The sequence below is a fragment of the Geotrypetes seraphini genome, chromosome 9 (genome assembly GCF_902459505.1).
Source record: "Geotrypetes seraphini chromosome 9, aGeoSer1.1, whole genome shotgun sequence".
NCBI lineage: Eukaryota > Metazoa > Chordata > Amphibia > Gymnophiona > Dermophiidae > Geotrypetes > Geotrypetes seraphini.
The window spans coordinates 185,745,309-185,770,567 of NC_047092.1; the positions used below are offsets into that span (position 1 = coordinate 185,745,309).

The 25,259-nt window shown below is 42.8% G+C and overlaps 2 protein-coding genes across 2 annotated transcripts in view; one reads left to right on the top strand and one right to left on the bottom strand.

Annotated features, from left to right (window-relative positions):
• Positions 1 to 5,255, top strand: part of EIF4E2 (eukaryotic translation initiation factor 4E family member 2) — a 44,879-nt gene extending 39,624 nt beyond the window's left edge. The window contains exons 9-11 of the transcript XR_004540703.1: positions 1,910 to 2,113; positions 3,810 to 3,940; positions 4,315 to 5,255. The gene's annotated coding sequence lies outside the window, so the exon portion shown is untranslated. The remainder of the gene's footprint in view (positions 1 to 1,909; positions 2,114 to 3,809; positions 3,941 to 4,314) is intronic.
• LOC117366455 (phospholipid scramblase family member 5-like) lies at positions 1,757 to 15,518 on the bottom strand. The gene is made up of 5 exons (XM_033957791.1): positions 15,029 to 15,518; positions 14,541 to 14,615; positions 10,492 to 10,684; positions 4,331 to 4,442; positions 1,757 to 1,944 (listed from the first exon to the last, which is right to left on the bottom strand). The coding sequence occupies exons 1-5, from the start codon at positions 15,516 to 15,518 to the stop codon at positions 1,837 to 1,839; spliced, it is 978 nt and encodes a 325-aa protein (XP_033813682.1). The 3' UTR covers positions 1,757 to 1,836.
• Between the last annotated feature and the right edge of the window lie 9,741 nt (positions 15,519 to 25,259).

Genomic DNA, 25,259 nt, shown 5'->3' on the forward strand with positions numbered 1-25,259 from the left:
CTGTTTTGACATTGTTTCAGATCATCGATTGAACCATATCCACATCATTCTCTTCTTGGTTGGGCTGAGAACTTTTCCACACCCCCTCGTAATATACAGTACCTACTCTTCTCAGTTGTAAGGGCCACATGGAGCCTGATTCTGAAACTTGAATTTTCCAGACTTTGATAACCTTCTGTCCATTCTTAATGAAACACATACTATAGACAGTCCAACTAGCAAATGCTTTGTTGACCTGTGGAATATAATGTGGTAAATATGGCCTGCCAAGAAGGTCAGTAGTTGGAAAGAAATGGTGAATGATAAAAATGATATTGCTTAAAGACAACAAACCAATTCTGCCTTTGAAGTCACTAGTTCCTCCCAAGAAGCTTTGAGAAATTGGCTTTATGGTATTTGGTATGACCTCAGTTGGCTGTTAAATGAATTATTCATTAGGCAGCTGTTTATTTTATCCTGCTGAGCCAATGCCCACTTTGGTCATGTGACAAAAATTAGCCAATGATGCTGCAGATTTAAAATGCTAAACCTACAAAGAATGCCAATGATCTGAGCATGACTGTCAATGGGTTCACAGTGGGGGATGATATGGTCTAATCTTTCAGTAGCAGCTGGATGAGCTAAACCCAACCTCATGATGCAATGAGAAGAAGAAGAGCCGGGGAAGCCAAAAAATCCACACAATAGTCTGCAAGTTACAACCCATAATGTGCAAGATGTAGTGCAGTGGTTCCCAACCCAGGCCAGTCAGGTTTTCAGGATAGCCCTAATGAATATGCATGAGAGAGATCTGCATATAATGGAGGTGCCAGGCATGCAAATCTGCTCCATGCATATTCATTAGGGCTATCCTGAAAACCCGATTGGCCTAGGTTGGGAACCACCGCTATAGCGCATCTGAAATCATTACCCACTAAGTAGGGCTACTTACCAGCAGAAAAGCCGCGGCCAAGAGGAGAGCCCTGTCACTGGGACTCAGACTGGCTGAAACTGGCATAAAAAATGAAAAGGAATCAATTTCCAGGCAAGTCTGATCCCATCGCCACTCTACGTACAGTCATTGATGTTGCTTGTAGGGTTCTCAAAGTGAGCTGCCAAAGGTTTATCCCTAGTTAGGCTCTACCACACATCACAGCAACAGCCTTTGGGAGGTGAAGAAGGTGGACAGGGGGGCCATAGAGTAGAACTGTCTTTGGGAACTAGATACATCAGTGGTCTCCAACTCCAACCCTTTTGGATTTATAGGTACTTGGAGGGCCTCAGAGAAAATAGTTTGTGTCTTATTAAAGAAATGACAATAAAACTCTTTATAATTTATAAATCTTTCCTTTTGGCTAAGTCTTAATATTAAAGGGACATGCAATCAAGAAACTGTTTTATTTTACTTTTGGGATTATGATAAACATAGCGAGGGCCTCAAAATAGGAACTGGCAGGCTGCATGTGGTCCCCGGGCCATGAGTTTGAGATCACTGAGATCCATGGACACCCCTGAATTCCCCCTATAAATAAGCAAGCTTTGTAGCACTTTAAATTTCCCAACCTTGGGGTCTAAAAATGGTCCTGCCCCTACTGAGTCTTAGTATTTAGGAGGGAAGTTGTCCATTAAGACAGGTTATTATACCACAGCTCGTACTATTTTATGCTAGAATACAGTAATATGAATCGGAAAATATCCCGCTCGTCTTAACAGTGTCCCATGGTGATAATTTCTAGGACAGTGAACAGAGGTGGCTGCATTAAAGGGGACAATTTGAAGCTTCTATGCAGCCACAACCTTATAAAGGAATACAGAAGCCAACCAGGAAGCTTTTTCTGGCCTGCTTCTAAGACTTTCCTACTTACTGTCCAGGCCGAAGAACTCATGGTCCATGTTGCAATCTATATTAAAACCAGGCCATCTTTTCCAGATCACTGCCAGAAACTGCCCAATGTGAGAGGTGACCTAGGAATTCAAGAATGAGAAAGAAGCAGTTGACCCTAAGCAAATGTAATGGACCTTCCAGATCCCTCCCCTCTAGCGAGGCAACTGTATCTCTATGACTTGCAACACAACGTTTATTGACTAAGGAAAGAGACTCAGATGCAAGAGTTGTTGGTTTGTTTCTACTCTGGTGAGTATTAACTGAGCAGGTGGGGGTGTGGAAAGGAATCTGCGCAGTTGAGGCGAGCAATAGAGTGTTGTTACACAAAATCTCACAAACTTCCAACATTTAGACTACTAAGAAGAAAGAAAATTTAAATTAAATCAATAATTTAAAGAGAGGGTAAGGGTGGTCAGATTGGATGGACCATTTGGGCCTTTATCTGCCACCATCTACTATGTTACTGAGTAAGGGCCTGATTGATACAAAGTTTCTTCCCCTCCCTCCCAGGTGACCAGTCAAATGCGTGTAGGACACTGGTATGCCAACGATTCTGCCCCGACATTTGCGCGCAGGACAAATGCGGGCCACCCTTTGCCTTCCCGTTTGCGTTCTGAGGAGGGGTTGTGGGGGGAAGCCCCCCACTACACTCGCACTCTCATTGAGGGGGTGCAATTCTGAGTGGAGGGTGATGCACTGTAAGTGGTGTGTGGGGGGGAACCTTTACAATGACGCGCTCAGGGGGGTGTTCAATGCTGACGTGCTCTGAATTACAACATTGCCGCAAACTCCCCCCCCCCCACTACACGTACAATTGCGCCTCGACAATTCCGCCCCCTTCATGCGTACACTTGTCGGTGCATGCATTTGATGGAGTGGAATTGTCGGGACATAATTGTCCTGCGCGCTATTGATGGTGTACCCTCCCCCCCCCAGGAACAGAATTAAGACAATTCTTGTGTAAATCAGGCCCTTCCGTGTCATGGCGTTATGGAGGTTCTTTACAAAAGTGCACCTTAACAGCAAAAATGAAAGAGCGCTAAGTGCAAAGGTTGCGTTCCCAGCATCAAAACTTGCACTAGTGTGTCTAAACATGGTTGCATTTAGTTTCCTCATCTAACAGCTATTTTTGTTTTCAAAAAGTACTAAAGACTCATTTGTTTTCCAAGGTTTTGAATTCGTTTTTTTCTAAAAACTACACGTTTCTATAATTCCTTCTTTGTTATCCTGCCTAGAACCTGGTCAAGGGATTTGGCGGGTTATAAGTTCATTATAACATAACACTTAGCGCCCTCTTTTGAGGAGGCACTATGTGAATGTGCAAAAGTGTGTCCAGTTCCCAGCCCCTAACCCAACATGCTGAGGTAAAAATTGACACTTTTGTGCGGAAGTGGATAACACATTCATATGTTAACTGCTTAGTGCACTTTAGTAAAAAGGGCCTTTATGAATTTAACGGGGTCACAGTTTATTTGGAGGAAATGCCTATGTCCTTTAATGGTCTTGACCAGGGCTAATAGAAAACTATAGTTGGGTTGGGTTGGGTTTTTTTTTTTTGTTTGGGGTTTTATTTTGGGGAGAGGGGATTTAACCAGCCCCTCCAAATTGACCTAGAACAATTGCTTTCGCCCATGAGGAATTTAGGAAACGTCTGAAAACACACCTGTTCCTAAAGTATCTATACAACTGATCCTCTCTCTCCCCTCTATAGCGATTAACTTGTTCTATTGATCACTCTCTCCTCAAAAATGGATTTCCTGTCCTATTAACCCTCTTTCTTTCTCCCCTCTTAAAGTCAATCAATTTGTACCTTTGCTTAATCTTTGTAAACCGCATAGAATTTCACGGTATTGCGGTATATAAGCTGTTATTATTATTTTACTTAGAGCCAAACGTACTAAAGGGCTGTTCCCGTGTTTTGTCCTTCATTTGTTGACTCTCATAGGAACACTAAAACCTTGGCAACTCTGAGAAATGCCAAAGTCTGTACACAAACGAAGCCAAGCAAGATACTGCAAACTCATTAACCACCCTCTTCCAAAAGGTCTCCAGTTTGGATTTTTATGCAAACAGCAGGTAGGGATGGGTATTAATTTGCAACACGTGAAATGTCAACAGCATAGCCAGTGCTACTGTATATTATTTTCCAATGAAAAAACAGCAGATGTTCATGTTTTATCAATGACAGAGAGTATGCACTATTTGCAGAGGGTGCGTGTTGCACATGCATGAATTATCTCACGTGCAAACCTCTGAGCATGCATGTGGAGTGTACACTCATTCAGAAAGAATGGGCACTCAGCAGGAGAACTTCGAGCTCTTGAAAGAGAAGCTTCCAGGGTGGGACCAGAGGAAGAGTGCACTCCCAGGAGATCCGGGTGAGCAGGTTCCTCTTTAATACGGGCATCTGGTATTTCAAGTGCTTAGGTTTAACCTTCTTCTTCCTCCAGGGTATGAATACTATACCTGGAACTCTTGATCGGAGTAACAGCGGGTTGCACTGCAGGAACCTGAGATCTTCATGATCCAACATCCTTCTGAATTGCAAACCTCCAAGAGTGGAGAGAACATGCTCCATCTAAAGTCAAAGAGCAAGCAGACATCAGACTGGGAAGAGAACGTCATAGTTCAGAGCTCCCTACAGCAGAGATCTCAACCCAATCAGTCACTTTTCAAGATATCCTCAATGAATATGCAGGAGGTAAATTTGCATGCTCTACTTTCATTGCATATAAATCTATCATGCATATTCAGTGTGGGTATTGTAAAATCCTGACTGGCTGGGCGTGTCCCAAGGACTGGGAGAGGCTCCGATTGCGGCAGTCCTGGGGGCCACCAGCCGATCAGTTTTTCAGGATCTTTCTCTAATGATTGATTATGCATGAGCGAAACGGAGGTAGTGCATGCAAATTTATCTCATGCATATTCACTGGGGATATATTGAAAACCTGACTGGTTGGGCGAAAATCTTGTAATAATAATAATAATTTTATTTTTGTATTCTGCAATACCATAAGCAGTTCAGAGCAGTTTATAGAGGAAGAGACTGTATACAGACAGTGATGTTACAAAAAAGACTTTCAAATTACATTAGCATGTCAAGATTAGTCAACATGAAAATAGCATGGCCAGGATGATATAACACACTAATGCAAAAAATATAAAGTAAAGAAAATGCAAATGCTTCTGCCTCTCTTCCTTTACTTCCTCCAGTCTCATCTCTGCCCCAGATGCTAAGAGGAGAGTAGCATTTCTCCTGGCTCATGCTAGCATTTCAGCCATTTTTCAGTCTTGGAAGGCCTTTGTATCCTCCGATGCTAGTGGACTCATAGAAACATAGAAACCTGATGGCAAATAAAGGCCAAAAGGCCCATTCGCAACATCCACTATCTCCTCTTCTCCTTATTGGCTAAGGCTCTTAACATTTGCATCTCCTTTTCCTATTGGCTAAGGCTCTTTCCACCTGCATTGTGAGGTCATAGAAACCTGATGGCAAATAAAGGCCAAAAGGCCCATTCGCAACATCCACTATCTCCTCTTCTCCTTATTGGCTAAGGCTCTTAACATTTGCATCTCCTTTTCCTATTGGCTAAGGCTCTTTCCACCTGCATTGTGAGGTCATAGAAACCTGATGGCAAATAAAGGCCAAAAGGCCCATTCGCAACATCCACTATCTCCTCTTCTCCTTATTGGCTAAGGCTCTTAACATTTGCATCTCCTTTTCCTATTGGCTAAGGCTCTTTCCACCTGCATTGTGAGGTCATAGAAACCTGATGGCAAATAAAGGCCAAAAGGCCCATTCGCAACATCCACTATCTCCTCTTCTCCTTATTGGCTAAGGCTCTTAACATTTGCATCTCCTTTTCCTATTGGCTAAGGCTCTTTCCACCTGCATTGTGAGGTCATAGAAACCTGATGGCAAATAAAGGCCAAAAGGCCCATTCGCAACATCCACTATCTCCTCTTCTCCTTATTGGCTAAGGCTCTTAACATTTGCATCTCCTTTTCCTATTGGCTAAGGCTCTTTCCACCTGCATTGTGAGGTCATAGAAACCTGATGGCAAATAAAGGCCAAAAGGCCCATTCGCAACATCCACTATCTCCTCTTCTCCTTATTGGCTAAGGCTCTTAACATTTGCATCTCCTTTTCCTATTGGCTAAGGCTCTTTCCACCTGCATTGTGAGGTCATAGAAACATGATGGCAGATAAAGGCCAAATGGTCCATCCGCAGTAATCATTATATCTTCCTCTCTCTCTAAGAGATCCCACATGTCTATCCCAGGCCCTTTTGAATTTAGACACAGTCTCTGTCTCCACCATCTCTTCCGGGAGACTGTTCCATACATCTATCACCTTTTCGGTGAAAAAGAATTTCCTTAAATTACTCCGTAGCCTATCACCTCTTTACTTCATGCTCTCTCATTGCAGTTTCCTTTCAAATGAAAAAGACCCGATTCATGCACATTTACATTACGTAGGTATTTAAACATCTCTATCATATCTCCCCTCTCCCGCCTTTCCTCCAAAATAAGAGATTGAGATCTTTAAGTCTGTCCCCATACGCCTTATCACAAAGACCATGCACCATTTTAGTAGCCTTCCTCTGGACCGACTCCATCCTTTTTATATCTTTTTGAAGGTGCTCCAGAATTGTACACAGTATTCTAAATGAGGTCTTATACAGGGGCATCAATACCTCCTTTTTCCTACTGGCCATACTTCTCCCTATGTAGCTTAGCATCCTTCTAGCTTTTGCCATCACCTTTTGGCCACTTTAAGATCATCACATACAGTCACACCCAAGTCCTGTTCGTCTGTCATGCACATAAGTTCTTCACCCCTAAACTGTGCCGTGCTCTCGCCCTGTATCTAGTCATATCTGAGATTTTCTGACAATATCCAGTAGAGCAGAAGGAGGCTGTTTCATACGAGAAGATATCAAACTCCAAAGTATGATGTTTCTCTGCTACCTGAGGCAGTTTGACTTCTCAAGGGCAGGAGACTCAGCAGAGAACTTACAAATGAATGTTCTGGCTACTAAAATTCACTCCACAGAAAAATTGCAGCGTTTATTACTGGATAAAGTGAGCCCTTCACATTGCCTTTGTGTGTGTTTGCTTCATGATATCTGCTCATTTTAATATATTTTTTTTTAAAGTATTTAGCGAACCTAGAACTCACGGTCCCTTCGCTTTCAGTGTGAATAGACAATGTGATAGTTGCTGACTACTATGAATCATATTCGATCCAGAAAGAACACAGCCTGAGCTTTGAACTCCATTGTCACTTTGAAAATGGATTTTAACCAATAAACTGAACAGATGTGAACTAGAAGTCACTGAACAGCCGAAGAGGGACTTTTATTTCAGTACTAGTGTTTAAGCCCGTTAAATTAACGGGTGCTAGAATAGATGTGGAATCTTAATATTTTATAAAATTTGCAGAAAACTTAACATGATAGCTTTAAAATGTTCTACCCTCCCCAAGCAACAATGCATACAAACATGTAGAGCAAAGTTTAAACCATGTAAAAACTCAGTCAACTGAATATAACAGACATACTTCCCAGGCAACATAATAAACCCTGAGAAATTAAAGAATGTAAAGGAATGTTTGGTGCTTAGATGTTTATATTTTTGGTGGTAATAGTATATTGTGCATGTGCAGGAATGGATGTTAAAAGTGTGCATGTGTATGTAAGTTTTTTATTGGTATTGTTATTATTAAGAGAATTGTAAGTTTTTTTTTTTTGTAAATTGTGTATATCTATAAAATGTCCTTATAAACAATATTTCTTGTGAAAATTCTGTTTGAGTTAGGTAATAGTTTTCCTTGGTTAGGGCCATCTACTATTGTCATCATAATGTCTGAAAAACTTCTAACTCTAGAAAAAGCTACATATAAATGGCCATGGCTGAATACTGGTTCTTGTAAGTAAATGCCCACTTTTTCTAAAGTTTGGCCTTGAGATTTATTGATTGTCATGGCGAAGGCTAATGTGACTGGAAATTGTCGTCTTCGTAATGTAAAGGGCAAATCAGTGGATGTTGGAGCCAAATCAATACGTGGAATAAAAACTAATTCTCCTTCTGCTGAACCGGTTATTACTTGAGCAATGATGAGGTTGTTTTTTAAGTCATTAATGATGAGGCGGGTACCATTGCACAATCCTCTTTTAGTATTTAGATTTCTCAGCAACATAATGATTGCTCCTTTTTTAAGGTTGAGTTTATGTTTTGGCATACCTGTTGGAGTTAGTTCATTAAGGAACTCTATGGGATAATTTTGTATGTCTTCCTGAGTGGAGTCATCAATTGAGGTGGAGCTGAGATATGTTACAGTTTGTCCTTCCAAAATGTTAAGTACCTCTTCATTTATGGAGTTTACATCAGAGTTTTTTGCACAAAGTATAGATTTTTTAGTTAATTTTGGAATATCTGTAATAGTAATTTTTTCTCCAAAAAAGTCTTTGATCATATTTTCCGTGGTTAAAATTTTGGAAGGAATTTCAATAATGTCATCAGGCAAGCCTTCAATGTGTGGTGTGTCACCATTACCAACTTTGATAAGCCAAATGCTGAAATCTGTGTCTATTGATCGAATATTGTTTTTAAGGCTTAGGACTCTGAATTTTGGCCAGAGGTTGTTATTCTTTATACATGCTTCTAAAATTTTTGTCCTGTCTCCATGAGGCACCACAGGAAGTGTTTGACGGAAATCTCCACCAAGTAAGAGAACTTTTCCTCCAAAGGGTTTATTGTTATCCATTATTTCTTGTAGTAGTTTGTCAACCACTGTAAGAGCTATAGAGGGGGCCATAGTACATTCGTCCCAAATGATTAGTTTAGCAGATCTTAAATTGTCAGCATCATTTGAATTTATACGCATATTTGATATTGAGTTTTCAAGTATAGGTACGGGTAATTTGAACTGGGAGTGATATGTTCTCCCACCCTTAAGAAGATTTGCTGCTATACCTGTTGAAGCTACAGGAAGTGCAATGTTACCTTGAGCACGAAATGTACAGAGAAGTGTTGTGTAAAGGTAGGTTTTACCACTACCTCCTGGGCCATCTAGGAAGAAACAACGGTGGGAGAGTTTGTTATTTTTGGTTGCTGACAATATTTCTTGTAAAGCTGTTTTTTGTTCTAAGTTTAAGGTTGTAATCATTTGTTCAGCTGTTTGTTTTTCAAAGTTTTGATCGTAGTTATTTGTTAGTATGTTAGTATTTTGTAGTGTGTATGGTAATTCAAAATCTTCACATTTTTTTCCATGGAGTATTAAAATGTTGGATATGTGTTTGAGTGCTATGTTACGACATAGAGTGCATTCATTATTGTGAGTGATATGTGTTTGTACTAAATCTTCAATAAGGTATTGTTCATATTTTAGGAAAAGCTCATTCATATTTTGTAGGGAAGCAAATATGCAGATGTATGCAAATAATTCCCTTAGTTGTTTAGGCATGCTGTATTGCACTGCATCTTCCAGAGTGCTGTCCCACACTTTATCATCGTTAATCAGGCCTCTATGTTTTGCAGCCTCTTGGAAAGTGGGGTAGATATTTCCATTTACTGTTCTCAGATGTTCAAAGGATTGTGCACCTGAAACATTGAGCAATAGTAGTCGCAGGGAGGGAGTGAGTTTTTCCTATGCGGTTGTTTGGGGGGGGGGGGTTGTGAACAGGAAGTCGAACAGAGGCGGGAGTGAGCTGTTCAGCTTCCACTATCTTGGCAAACCGCTCTGGCGAAAATGTAGTGAAGTGCCGCGTGGGGCCGTAGAAAGAGCGGGGCATGCTGCAGTCTTGGCGGCCACGGACATACGGATCACGGAAGCACGCTGATAAGACTGCGCATGCGCCGCTTACGGTTTTATTATATAGATTAGAAAGGCAGAGACTTTCAAGAGATCATCTAGCAGGAAGCGCTACCAGACGCACGCAGAGTCACAAAGAATAAGAAAGCAGTCCCTGCTCCAAAGAGCTTACAATCTAAACACAAATTTTGCTTCTCTCACAGGGAGCAGAGTGGGACTTGAACCCACAACACCAAGGTACTAAGGCTCTAGCTCTAACCACTGCACCACACACTCAGGGCTCCTTTTACGAAGCCGCTTTAGCGTTTAATCACGCGCTACCCCCACACTAGCCGTAAAACTACCGCCCGCTTCCGGAGGTTTAGCGCGCGCTATTACGTGCTTTAAACCGCTAACGCGCCTTCGTTAAAGGAGCCCTCAGCTTCCCTGCATTGAAACCATTACAGAGAAATTTGGCCAAAGATTTCACCGCCTCGGTTTTGGATTGTCCTTTGTAATGTAATTTAAGAGAACTAACCACTCTTTTCGTTACTGACCAAGAGACATTCCTTGAACCTTTTGTCCTCACTTCAAAGTGATTTTCTGGCTAATTAGTGCAGGAGTTCTCATCTGCTCTGTCCCAGTTAGGGTTTCAAGATTTCCACCCTGACTATGCATGAGCTCTATTTGCATCCAATGAAAACAGCACATGCTTACTCCTGGTTGAAATCTTAAACATCTGACTGGGTTGTGGTCCTTGAGGACCCCCCTGACTAGAGTTGCATGCATGCATGTTTTTGGAACGACCTGTACGTGGAGGTCATGTGCCCACCTCTGCTTCACAGTACCGAGGAGCTGCCGGCTGGCATTGAAGACCTTCATCTCCATCAGACAGCAGCCCACCCAGCACACATCCATCCTGTAGGGTCTGTAGAGTTGCAGCACCTCCTGCCCGCTCTGATCGTGGAGAGAGATGTGGCAGGAGCGAGCGGGACCACACAGATGCAGGCACAGGCAGCTGGTCTCTGGAGGACAAAGGGAGAGGAAGCGACAGGGTTTGCGTGTCATCACCTGCATTTTCCAAAATAATTAATATTCAGCATATCCTATGTGGATTACAAATTATTCAGGTAATCAAGCATTTTTCCCTATCTCTCCCAGTGTACCTGGGGCATTGGGGATTAAGTGACTTGCCCAGGGTCTCACGGAGCAGCATGGATTTAAACCCACAACCGCACACTCCCACACTCTCAAAGCAAGTTAAATTCGGGCACTACCCAAAAAGGTTTATTATCAAATGTTACTTGAGGCATGGAAAGTGAAATGACTTACTCAAGTCAACCAGTAGCATTTCACCTCTGCTGGTAGAGAGAGACAGATTCTTCAGACTGGCGGGGGCAACAAAAACTAGAGGGCACTCAAAAAAATTGAAGGGAGATAGGTTCAGAACAAACGCTAGGAAGTTCTTCTTCACCCAGAGGGTGGTGGACACCTGGAATGCGCTTCCAGAGGGGGTGGTTGAGCAGAGTACAGTTTTGGGTTTCAAAAAGGGATTGGACGAGTTCCTAAAGGGTAAGGGAATCCAGGGGTACAATTAGAGGGTTACTATACAAGACAAAATGCTCTTGAGTAGTAGATCACTACAGGTCATTGACCTGGGGGGCCGCTGCGGGAGCGGACTGCTGGGCATGATGGACCTATGGTCTGACTTGGCAGAGCCCTTGTTTGTAGCCCACTGCTCTAGCCGCAAGGCTGCTCCTCCATGCACTTAACAGATGATGGCTTTGATATACTGCCTTTGTCCAGTACAACCAAAGCAGATTACATATATTATATGCAAGAGCTTACTTTCTCTGGCCCTACTGGGCTCAAAATCTAAGTTTTGTACCTGGGGCAATAAAGGGTTAAAGGGGAGAGTGTGGTGCAGTGGTTAAAGCTACAGCCTCAGCACCTTGAGGTTATGGGTTCAAATCCACACACACAGCTCACTTAATCCCCCCATTGCCCCAGGTACATTAGATAGGTTGTGAGTCCACCAGGGCAGACAATTCAGGTAAAGCGTTCTGAGAGAAAATTGAATAAAGAAATGATTTGCCCCCAGTCACAATCAAACCCTGTTCCCCTGGTCCTCAGCCCACTGGACTACTTCTCCACTTCCTATGAGTCTTGTTTATACGTAAAGGCATGCAGCCACCTTTGGGATGAATGAATGAAGAAATACGGTGGCATTTGCATTGGCAACACAATCAATCAGGTTTCCCTGCCCGCTGCACCACTGTTTTCTTACTTGTGGTACCAGAGGTGTCTCTTTGCCTGGCTTCTCAGTTTGTTCCCTGCAGCCCTGCTTTTCTTAGGGAAATTAGAACGAAATCTCCCCATATGCAATGGGTCTGATTTAGCCTCCTTAGGCCTCTCATTTTTCCCTCTCTCTTTCTCAGTATGCTCAATGTTCTCATTAGGAGATCTTCCGCTTGACTTTCCCAGTTTTCATTCTGAGCTAGTGCTATGAATGTGCAGTTACTTACATCCCTTCAGTTTCTTGGGTGCAGCACCCCATCAGTACCTTCCAGTTCTTTTTCTTTCTTTTTTTAATTATTTGTAAGAACATAAGAACATAAGCAGTGCCTCCGCCGGGTCAGACCATAGGTCCATCCCGCCCGGCAGTCCGCTCCCGCGGCGGCCCGAACAGGTCACGGCCTGTCTGAGTCACCAGAAGGGGCCCCCTTGCCACCTTGGTTTCCCATTGAGTTCTATCTTCCCATCGAAGTCCCCACCCTCCGGTCTTGCACATGCACGACCAGAGCAGGCCGCGACCCCTGGTTAGCTTTCTATACCTGTGTTACATCTCAGCACCTCTCTCAGTATCCCACGATCCCCCTATCCCTCAGGAATCTGTCCAATCCCTGTTTGAATCCTTGTACCATACTCTGCCTGATCACTTCCTCCGGTAGCGCATTCCAAGTGTCCACGACCCTTTGGGTGAAAAAAAACTTCCTTGCATTTGTTCTGAACCTATCTCCCTTCAGTTTCTCCGAATGCCCCCTCGTGCCTGTTGACCCCTTCAGCCTGAAGAATCTGTCCCTATCCACCCTCTCTATGCCCCTCATGATCTTGAAGGTCTCTATCATATCTCCCCTGAGCCTCCTTTTTTCCAGAGAGATAAATCCATACATTGGAATTTGACAGCCAAACATAGCAACAAAGAACATCGCAATGGCCACAAAAGAAGACAACCATTTACAATAATGCCAAGTAACCATCCAATTCCTCTCCCCTTCCCCTCAGAGGAGGACCCTTGTGACTTCTGTTAGACAAATAGGTGATCAGCTCCAAAAAGGAACAAAACCAATGCATTCAGGGTCAATATAGATAGCTCTGCTCAAAAGGAGACCCCATTTTGTCAATGTTCTCTCCCTGTCTGGCATCAGATGCCCCATTTCACGGGGTATAAAAAAGACTTGGATAAATTCTTAAAAGGGCCTTATTCTTAGGATAAGCTCCATAAAATCAGTTTTATTACTTGGGATTTAGCTGGGTACTTGGGACCTGTTTGGCCACTGTTGGAAACAGGATCCCGGGCTTGATGGACTTTCGGTATGTCCCAGTATGGCAGCTCTTATATTCTTATGTGAGCCAAGTACAGGACAATCAAGTCATTGTGACTTCACTGCTGAGGTTGGCTCTTAGGCATTGGTGGAATGAGGCATTATGACATCACAATATGTGCTCTGGAATGTTGCTACTCTTTGGGTTTCTGCCAGATACTTGGGACCTGGGTTGGCCACTGTTAAAAACAGGATCCTGGGCTTGATGGACCTTTGGTCTGTCCCAGTATGGCAACTCTTATGTTCTCATGTGAGCTGAGTATAGGACAATGAAGCCATAGTGACATCACTGCTGAGGTTGGCTCTTAGGCATTGGTGGAATGAGGCATTATGACATCACAATCTCAGCCCTGGAATGTTGCTACTCTTTGGGTTTCTGCCATTGTGACATCACTGCTGAGGTTGGCTCTTAGGCATTGGTGGAAAGAGGCATTATGATGTCACAATCTCAGCTCTGGAATGTTGCTACTCTTTGGGTTTCTGCCAGGTACTTGGGACCTGGGTTGGCCACTGTTGGAAACAGGATACAGGGCATGATAGACCTTCTGTTCCAGTATGGTAATTCTTACGTTTTTTTGTTAACTTCAATTTACCCAGCCAAATAATAATAGATAGCACTCTTTCTGATTTCCAGTAAAAGGCCAAAGTTAGACAAGCTACAGCCAGGCTCAACAACCGAATTCTTTGCAGTTAATACTCTCTGGATCTCGATAATCGAGTAAACGAAAATGCAGCTGGGTCCCGTGGTAGATTTATTCCAATCATGTGTTTATTGTTCTCCCAAAAGCTATCACTTTTATGCAGGACCCCACCACACGTATGCCATAGTAGGTCCATGGAGCAGCTGGGCAGGTGTAAGATGCCACCGATAGAAAACTTTGAAGCTGTTGAAATTGTGGCTGTCGTGGTCTCCATAGCCTCCCAACCCACCTCCTCAAGGTAAATCCCCAGCTCAGCTTCCCAAAGTTGTCTATGCTCTTATCCCTCAAGTGACTTTATCTTTATCTGCGCTCTGGTAGATGGTGGCAATAAGCCATGATCTAGTGTGTGCAAAACCTTGACACAGCCCCTCCAGAAAAGCCTCTTCCCTCCCAAGAACCTTCTTAAATCTAGTGGTTGAGAGAAAGTGGCTTGATTGGTTCCGAGGCAGTACCTTTCATGTCTTGATTCATTGCTGGGGTGATTTTGCTTGATTTGATATTGCATTCTGGGACAGGATGAGGTTCCCTTTGACGGGAGCAGACGCTTAGGAAACTTACCAAAACAAAACATTTACCTTCTACAGCCACAAAGAGTTGCTTTCCCTTTCGAGTGCTGATGATGTAAGAGCGTCCAGGGTCACAGGTAAATGCTGTAATGCAAACATTGGCAACGGTTACTGATGATAATTCTGCTTTCTCCCTCTAGCCCTGAATGGACACTAGTGTATAAGTTACATGACTCTCCCATCCCTGGCATGCAGTTGATCGATTAATTAAACTGAGTCCAGGATCAATTACAACAAAGAGAACTAATAATGATTTTTTAATGAGTTTGATTGTTGCTTCTTTGTATAAAGAAGTTTAAGCAAGTCCTCAAGGATGAATGCCAAGCTCAAGAGCAAGAGGGCAAATGCTACATTTTCTAGGGCCATTGCCATGTGACTTTGGCTGATCAGCAGATGTAAAGTGGCCCTTGCCTCTTCTCCCAAAAGTGGAGGAATAGGACCCTAGTTACAAAGTGACAAAGTATATAGAAAAGGAGAACTTAGACAATGGGCTATACCTTGTTGCAGAGCATTGGAGGTGATGCAGAGTCGGTCCACACCAGCCAGCAGCTGAAGACCCTGGGACACATATTCCAACTCAGGGAGCAGTTTTCCATGCTTTGTTGAGTCACATGTTCTGCTCATCTGTCCTGCACATCCCAGAGTTGGAGGGGTGGTAGAAAGAGCCTCCCACACCCTCAACCCATTACATTTCTTATCAGAGTGAGTGCATCTTTTGGGGGAACATGCCTCTTCCTCTCTCTCGTGGAGGTGCTTGGGTACCTCAGACTGAATTAACTTTATAATCTTCTGAGAACCTTTCAGCTCAGACACTTGCTTAGAGGGACCTAAGCTTGTGGTGTCAGCGTGGTAAGGACATTTTCCCTGCAGGGCTTCCAGAGACTCAGGCTGTTTGCCTTTCTCCTTACATGACTGAAAAAGGGCTTCAATATGCTTCTCTCGTCTCAGGTGACCAAACGGAGAAGGCTGGGAGCAAAGCACAGACATCGTGAGTAGCTAGCAAGCAGTCAGGTAGGAAGATTAAACTTCTTCGACCTCACAGTCAGTAAATTTTTGGTAGACACTGGATTGGATTATCCCTCTTGAAATTTGGGTCATCAGTATGCAAATAAAAATACATCTGTCATTAATCTCATTGACTTTTGCAAGTTACCATTAACAAGAAAAGATTTAAAGAATACCTGAAGATATTTCTTAAGGCATCTGTGGACCAGGACTTTCAATCTCCTACTTCTGCAGGCTCTCACTGGTGTATTGACACATTTCTATACTCCCCCTCTTCCCTCTCCGCCTACGCCCCTCCCGCTGGTGTTTCCATCCCAACCACCTGGATGCTCCCCTATTGTCCAGGGTGAATAGCATCATGGAAGGCAAAGAGTGTCGCTCTGCAAGAGGGCAGAGGTCAGCAAGGGGATGAAGAGAAATGTTAGCCAGATGCCGCAATGGATTAGAAAGCTCTTTATCTGAAGACATTCCCTGTGCCCAGCAACTGAGCAAGAGAGCGAGAGGCCATGAGACAGACAGCGAGAAAGGGAAAGGGTGCAAGAGACCACTAATGACTAACGCACAGAAATAAGTTGGGAAACAAAATGGAAACGCATAAGGGGCTGATTCTATTTAGGGCGACTAACTTAATTGGCAAAATACCCTTAATAGCCTCAATAACTGGTAAAAAAAATTTTGATTGTGCAAAAGGCGCTTATCTCAATGCACTTAATCCCAATCCATTTCACAGCCACAGTGGGCGCTTCTAAGGACAGAGCGTGAGTTACGCGCTGCTTAGCGCAATTCTCCATAAACTTAGGTCTTTAAAACCCTCGCCTACATTCTATAAACCGCACCTAAAAGAAGACGCTGGCCGCATGTCAGTCACACGTAGGCACCGTTTACAGAATCGCGGCTAGTGGCACCTGTTTTTACATAGGTGCCACTAGCCGCGATTCTGTAAACGGTGCCTACGTGTGACTGACATGCGGCCAGCGTCTTCTTTTAGGTGCGGTTTATAGAATTAACCCCAAATTCAAATCATGCTTTTTCGAGTGATCTTTTTTCCCAGTATCTGGGCTTTTTCTTCAGTTTGAAATGTGAGGCTGTTAGGTGCACATTGTACACACACAGTGACTTTGTTTAAAGCATGCAAACGGATTGTTATGTGTGTTGATTCCTAGGTCTGTACACTTCGAAGCAGACGAGCAAATGCGTGCTCAGAAATGAACCACAAGAGCAGCGACACATTGGAAACCGCTTTTAAAGAAAATGAATGGATCAAGATGCATTTAAAATGGGTTTAGCTATAATAATAATAATTTATTCTTGTATACCGCCATACCGGGAAAGTTCAAGGCGGTTCACAAAAAGTAGAGCTAATACATAGAATGCAGACAAAAATAAGAAAAAACTCGATAGAGTTAAAACAGGATGCATTAAAGATACCAACCTATCAAATAGTTGTGTCTAACGGTTTTCCGAAATCAAGATAAGAAGAAACCTCTAACATCAGTTTTCCAAGCCATACATTCAATTTAGCAGCCTGAAACGAGAGAGTTCTCTCAAGGAATGCGCTTCCAGAGGGAGTAATAGGGCAGAGTACAGTACAGGGGTTTAAGAAAGGATTGGACAATTTCCTGCTGGAAAAGGGGATAGAGGGGTATAAATAGAGGATTACTGCACAGGTCCTGGACCTGTTGGGCCGCCGCGTGAGCGGACTGCTGGGCATGATGGACCTCAGGTCTGACCCAGCAGAGGCATTGCTTATGTTCTTATGGAACTTCTTGTAACGAGAAGATTTTCTAGGGGGATATGTAAACAGGTGCACTCCGCGTGTGTTCTTGTTATGAGTGATTCAAAGAAAAGTGAGGAACAAGATACCCAGGTGACATACCAAAAACTGATTTATAACAAATACAAGAGAATTTAAACAAAATTCTAGACTCTATCGGTAACCAATGAAGTTTCTGATAAAAAGGAGTGATGTGCTCCCATTTTTTTAAACCAAAAATGAGGCGAACAGTAGTATTCTGAATCACCCTCAATTTTTTGAGAATTTTCTTGTAAGCACCTAAATATATAATATTGCAGTAATCAAGAATACTTAAAATTGAAGACTGTACCAAAACATGAAAAGAAGTTTCATCAAAATATTTCTTAATGGTGCAAAGCTTCCAAAGCACTGAAATACATTTCTTAAACAATAAATCAGTGTGTTGTTCCAATGTGAGATGTTTGTCCAGAGTCACACCCAGTATTTTTATGGATAGTTCTATATTGTAGTCCAAACCATTCACATGAATCATTGTTTCTTTGATCTTATCATTGGGAGTTGCTAGAAAGAATTTAGTTTTTTCAGCATTTAGTTTCAATTTAAAAGCGGTCATCCAGAGTTCGATCTGACTTAAAATGGTCACTAATGAATTTATAAACTCAGGAGACAGACAGGTTAACGGGATAACTATAGTACTGTCAGCCGCATAAATGTAGAACTTTTAGAAACATAGAAACATAGAAATAGACGTCAGATAAGGGCCCACGGCCCATCTAGTCTGCCCACCTTAATGTCCCTCCCCTACCTTTGCCCTGTGAATAGATCCCATGTGCCGATCCCATTTGGCCTTAAAATCAGGCACGCTGCTGGCCTCAATCACCTGTAGTGGAAGACTATTCCAGCGATCAACCACTCTTTCAGTGAAAAAGAATTTCCTGGTGTCACCTCGTAGTTTCCCGCCCCTGATTTTCAACGGATGCCCTCTTGTTGTCGTGGGACCCTTATGCTTTAGACTTTGCAGCAGATTTCCCAGAGAGGCAAGGTAATAATCATTTTATTCTTATATACCGCCAAAGCCATTATAGTTCGAGGCGGTTTACAATAAAAAGTGCTGGACAATCAGAGAAAAAGCACAATATAAAATCATCAGAAAAACATACATACAGGATAAAAAGAAGTAAAAGAATGAATCCTTAGGTTACAAATCAATTAAACAATTTCGTTTTTACTGATTTTCTAAAACTAAAGTAGGATGAGGAATGCATAATAATATTACCCAGCCAATCGTTCAATTTACCTGCCTGGAAAGCAAGAGTTCTATCCAAGAATCTTTTATATCAACAGGATAAGTGAACATATCAATTCTACGTGTAGGCCTGTTAGATCAATCCAAAATAAAATGAGAGATCAAATATGCAGGGGCCAGACCAAATATTAATTTAAAACAAAGACAAGAAAATTTAAACAAAACTCTTGCTTCCAGCGGCAGCCAGTGTAATTTTTGATAATAGGGACTTATATGTTCCTATTTTTTCAAACCAAAAATTTGTGGAATTTTGAAGAGTTTTCATAAGAGTTCCCAAATAAATGAGGTTACAATAGTCAAGCATGCTTAAGATGGAAGATTGAACCAGCAAACAGAATGATACTGCATCAAAATATTTTCTAATGGTTCTGAGTTTCCATAGTACCGAGAAACATTTTCTAACTAATAAATCCGTGTGTTCATCAAAGTAAGATATCGGTCCAAACATCCCTATGTAAGAAAGCTAGTGGTTGAATGCTTGACCATTAAGAAACCAGTGGCATAGCCCGGGAAAGGAGGAGGAGCATTTTGGACTCATGTCCACCCAAAGTTTGGTGTGTCTGGCAAGGATTCCCAAGCCCCACTAGCTAAAGACGTCCTCCTAGCTGGAACATTTACAACCCTGGAGGCTGGCAGCAGTATCCCCAAGTTGCCTTGTTCCCCCCCCCCCCCACCCCAACATTCTCAGTGTATGTGCATGCTCAGGTGTTTCCATTTTTAGTTTTGGGGAGCACTGAGGGGCAAGCAGAGTGACAGCAGAGATGGAATTTTGGGCCCACCCACTTTGGGCTCAGGCCCACCCTAAATCAACTGCCTGGGTAAACCACTGTGCAGACCTCAGGAGGAGGGGCATAACATCCCAAAAAAGAAAGCCTGTCCATTTCATAGCTTTTATTGAACAAGAAAGATATGGGAGCAATAGCGTAATAATAATAACTTTATTTTGTATACTTCAATACCATAAGCAGTTCAGAGTGGTTTACAGAGGAAGAGACTGTACACAGACAGTGATGTTACAGAAAATACTTTCAATTACATTAATAAGCCGAGAGTAGGTAGTTATATCCGGAAGTATGTCAGAGATACAGCAAGTATTTCAGACAGTGGCATACCTGGCTTGTGTGACACCCGGGGCCCATCATTTTTTGGCCAGGAAAATTAAAGAGGTACCGGGGAAGGGAAGAGGGGAGCGCACGCAGCACGGAAAGCAGTGGGAGGTGAAGAAGAGGGCAGGGGAGGGGCACCAGTCGCACTCGCTACGCCACAGCATGGGGGCTTCCTGTTCAACATGAGACTGTCCACAATGAAACGTCCAATGGCAGAAAACTAGGGACATCATTTGTACAAAAACAGCTCCACTGATGTCCCTGCAGAGCAGAGGGACTGAGCGGTCAGTGTGATCTACTTTAATCCAGGGCACCCAAGTTCAGATTGGAGACCGCTGTGAACTTTGTGAGGTGTTGGCGCTATATAAATAACGATTGGATTGGATTGAACATAAGAATTGCCGCTGCTGGGTTAGACCAGTGGTCCATCGTGCCACTGCATCTCTGTTATTTTAAATGGTGAGCCCTGCAGAGATGGGGACAGACACATGGGATCTGTTAGGATGCTGTGGATGGACCATTTGGCCTTTATCTGCTGTCATGTTTCTATAACCTTAATGCTCTATGACCTCACAATGCAAGAGTTAAGAGCCAGCCTATAGGAAGAGGAGATGCAAATGTTAAAAGCCTTAGCCAATAGAGTGAGGAGGAGAGAATGGATGCTGTGGTTGGGCCATTTGGCCTTTATCTGCTGTCATGTTTCTATAACCTTAATGCTCTATGACCTCACAATGCAGGTGTAAAGAGCCTTAGCCTATAGGAAGAGGAGATGCAAATGTTAAGAGCCTTAGCCAATAGGGAGAGGAGGAGATAGTGGATGCTGTGAATGGGCCATTTGTCCTTTATCTGCCATCATGTTTCTATGTTTCTATAATCATAAAATTCTATGACCTCACAATGCAAGTGTTACGAGCCTTACTTAGCCTATAACCAGAATGCTCTATGACATCAGAATGCAGGTGTAAAGAGCCTTAGCCTATAGGAAGAGGAGATGCAAATGTTAAGAGCCTTAGCCAATAGGGTGAGGAGGAGAGAATGGATGCTGCAGATGGACCATTTGGCCTTTATCTGACATCATGTTTCTATAACCATAATGCTCTATGACCTCACAATGCAGGTGCAGAGTCTTAGCCTTAGCTCCATCCCCTTAATCATTTTGGTTAGTCTTCTTTAAACTTTTTCTAATTCCAGTAAATCTTTTTTGAGATATGGCAACCAAAAGCAATACTCAAGGTGAAGTCACACCATGAAGCGATACTGAGGCATTATAATATTCTTGATCTTATTTACCCTTCATTTCCTAATACTGTAATGCCTTTTTTGGCCACCGTCACCCACTGTTATGCTGATCTGTTAATTATTCCTTTTTTTTAAATCCCACTTTAGTGAAGCATCCTGTAGTTTTTTAATTTCTCCTCTCCCCCCTCCTTCAATATACTGTATAGTGACTGCCTGGTTGCTATGTTAGAGGAGGAAGGACACTCTCAGTAGGGAATGCTAAGCCCAGCTTGCATCGATAAGATTTATTCATCTATGTTTTCACTGTGATAAGAAATCAACGAGAAGTACTGGGCTACTTTGGATCACCTTTTTCTTATGTGGAATGGGTTTGCCAGTCAGTCTAGTTCCAGGTTTGTTCTTCTATTAGCATACTGAGCTTGTTGCCATGTACGACAAGCCACTTATTTCTTTGACAAAAGACCACCGTCAGAGCTGTCAATCATTTGCCCCGTTAAGCAATCTGCTCACTTTCCCCCTGTTTCTCCTTTGTCCTGAATTCCATCTGCTGTCATGGTGCGGTGTCAGTGCGATGGCATGAAGAATTAGCATCAAAGCAAGTGGACATAGAGGGGTTCCGAAGAGCATGAAATCACCTGCTTGAAGTCAGACATCGAGACCGACACACAGGGGAGGAAATGAAGCACGAAGGACTCACAATTTAAGCTCCTCTTTTAAGAATTTGAAGGGACAGTATTGCACACTGCCTTATGGGAGGAACCACCACTGATTAGAGATCTGGACGCTGCTCCCAAAGTCAACCAGTGTTTCTCCAGAGGCACCATTCACTGTCTGTGGCAGGGTGTGGTGGTGGTGTGTGTTTGGGAGGGGGGCAATCTGGTGACATCTGGTGTCTATGAAGGGGCTTAGCTGAATTGGGAAGGGGTTGTAAAAAAAAAAAAGGTGGGTGGGGGACTCCTGGGTGGTCGAAAAAGAAGCCCGATAGCGCTGTAGTCCAACAAAGGCTGGTTCCAGTTCAGGGGGAAGACATCAACCTAGGCTACTTTGAGATGACCTGGTTACTAGACTAATGAGACCTGGGTGACCAGTTAAATAACTTGACTTAATGGTAGCCTACACTGATGGCTTCGCCTCTGAGTCGGAAAAGGGGCATTTTCTCAGCAAGTATGCAGTTCGTGCCAAAAGACGCTGGCGCTGCCTGTCTCAGCCCCGCCTTCTTCAGTGAGATGCTAAGGCTGGCTCTTGCTCACCCTGACACACTGACAAACCAAACAGCGTCAATTATGAATCAATTATATTTTTGCACTAATATTCACATATTAATCATTTAGGGCTCCTTGTACTAAACAGCGCTGGAGGTTTTGAGGTAAATGCTCCGATGGTCATAGAATTTCTATGAGTGTCAAAGCATTTACCTCATCGTCTTGTGCCAAAAACCTCTAGTGCCATTTAGTAAAACCCAGCATTATTTTTACACTGTTTTGTTTGGGCTTTGATGCCAATAATTTTTCCAGTGTCTTCCAATTTTTGTTGTTTGTGTGTGTGATATATGAATTAATACAAGTGTCCAAAATGGGAGTAATCTTCCTGCCACAAATAGATTTCGGAGGGCATCAGGTGTCAGGCACTTCCTTTCTCAAAGGGTCACTGTCTTGATTCAGCTGTGAGGAGTTCTGAAGGGGCAGGAGTGGCCATGGAGTACCACCACTACTTATAGAATGAGTATGGCAGGATATATAGTGCTTTTTTCTGTCCCTGGTGGGACTACAATCTGTTTTGGGTTTGTTTGTTTCCTTGGAGCAGTTGTGGGTTAAGTGACTTGTCCAGAGTGCCAAGGCGCTGTAGTAGTGGGAATTGAGCCCAGCTTTCAAGGATTTCAGTCCCAGGTTAGCTTGGGTGGCAGTGTGAATTCTCCTCTCATTGGCTTGTGCCACTTCTGCCAACAGGGAATGGGGGAGGGGATTATTTTTATCTAATGTTGAGGAAGGGGATGGAAGGGGGGGGGGAATGTTTTGTCTGATCTGTGCTTTCAGGGACTCTCGTGTCTAAACCAAAATGATTTCCTTATTGCTGTGTAAGCTTTGACTCTGGAGTGAGGAATTCAGATTGTGGAGAGCAGAAAAAGAGGGAGCAATCTATATTACGGAGAGAGGGTGAATGTTAAATGCCAAGTCCAACCTGACGCTGCATATATTACAGTATGTAGGAAGGAGCTGAGACTTTATCATTTCTTTTTATGATTATTGGTGTATGTATTACAATTTTTCTGTAAAATATTGGCTTTTAATATGTTTTAATGGAAAGCGCTTCAAAGCCTTTTGGGGCCAGGTGGCATTATATCAAATGTCAATAAAAGATAAAGATAGTATATAATATTAAGGTTATTTTTAGCTTCTCTTTTTGACTTTGTCACAATGATATCTGTTTAAACCTTCTTCCATAACTGTCCATAGGTTTCCATTTCATGACCTACCCACGGTAACAACATACTGGCGATCTCTGGCTAGAATCCTCTGGCAATATCACACCAGAATTCATCCCTTCCAGTTTTTCCAAACGGTCTGCAAGCACCGGGTCAGGTCTTGAATTTGGGTTTCATCTCCTGCAAATATTTGGAGTTAAATCACCTTCTAATAAATGCCATATTACAGCAGATTTCAGATATCGTTCTGGATCTTTTGAACATCAAAGCTTGAAACCTACAATTATGTAAGCCTAATTCCCCACCATGTTGGAATATGTAATGAAGTAATATCCAGGACCTCATAATGTGAAGAAACATCTATAGCTCTCAAAACTTGCTATCTTACGGCCTCTTTTATAAAGCCGTGCTAATGGCCCCGAAGCCCATAGAGATTTAAAGGGCTTCGGGGCTGTTGCCATGCGGCTTTGTTAAAGAGGCCGTTAGTGTTTCTGGAACATTAAGCCTAAGGAGCTTTTCTATCTCCCCCTGTTAGATCTTCTGAATCTATCATCCCATGTAAGGCTGAAAAAAACTCTCCTGTATGCTGAAATGTTTTCCCCACCTTCCTTCTATTGCCTTGTGAACATGCTCAGCATTTTCTCTACTGTCATCTCCAGTAAAAAAAAAATGGTTCTTACCTTGGTTACCAATTTGTTGGTCCATGTTCCTCATGAATGACATTCTTACAAGCTTCATTCTTCAAATGCTCATTTTCAACCTGCAAATCTGACGTTTCTTGTGTAACCCGCATTCTCCACAAATTGTAACGGGATTTGTTTAGACCTTCTCAGTGCTATGCTTTATATTTTATATACGAGAAGTGCTTGGGATTTAAAATTGGCTTTATTTATCTCAAATCAACAATCTTAAGGTCAGATTAAAGAAATATATAGACTTAAAATCTGCGTCTCAGTAAGATGTTATGTTTAATGTTTCCACACAGTCGGTACTATGTATTTACTCTAGCCTACCCTTTTTTAGGGAATGAACTTGAACTTTGCTAGTTGCTTTCAGACTAGTAGTGCTCTAAAAAGAGTCTTATTTAAAACAGAATTTCACTGTAGCCGCATTTCTCATCTATGGCCAGGAAAGAGATTGTCATTCCTCCCCCTTCCTGGCATATCTTTGCAGTCCCTCTGCAGGGCTGGAAGCCACCAGTCCTCCCTCACAGTCTCATTCTCCTCCTCCTTCTTCATGTCCAGGAAATCCATTGCTATATAGGATTTGTCTCCATAGCCATTAATGGTAAGTCCTGTTATTGGCTGTTGACATGGAAGTAATCCATCATTGGTCCAGCTTGATGAGGATTAAGTCATGGGAATTGGTCCTATGATGTAAAGACCAGGTCAACCTAAGCCCTGCCCTCTGACCACCTTCATGTCCCAGGCCTTCCACTGCCGTTCTTCTGTCCCATGATCTCATCTAGAATATTTCTTTCTTTCTTCAATTTTCGATACCCTTCTCCCCAGGGAGCTCAGAACGGATTACATTCATTTATTCAGGTCCTCAAGCATTTTTCCCGCTCACAATCTACCTAATGTACCTGGGGCATTGGGGGGATTAAGTGACTTGCCCAGGGTCACAAGGAGCAGTGTGGGGTTTGAAGCCACAACCTCAGGGGGCTGAGGCTGGAGCTTTAACCACGGCGCCACATTCTCCTCCAATTCCATGTTGCAATGTTTTTCAATACACCAGCTTGGATCAATAATGCTGACATCTTAATTCTCTTTAAAAAAATACAGTTCAAGCTTGGTCTAACAAAGCCCAGGTTTAACCTAACTTCCCTATAGCCTCTAGGCCCCAAACTATCCCAAGACTAACCTTAACAATTAATGTAATATGATTGCTACTT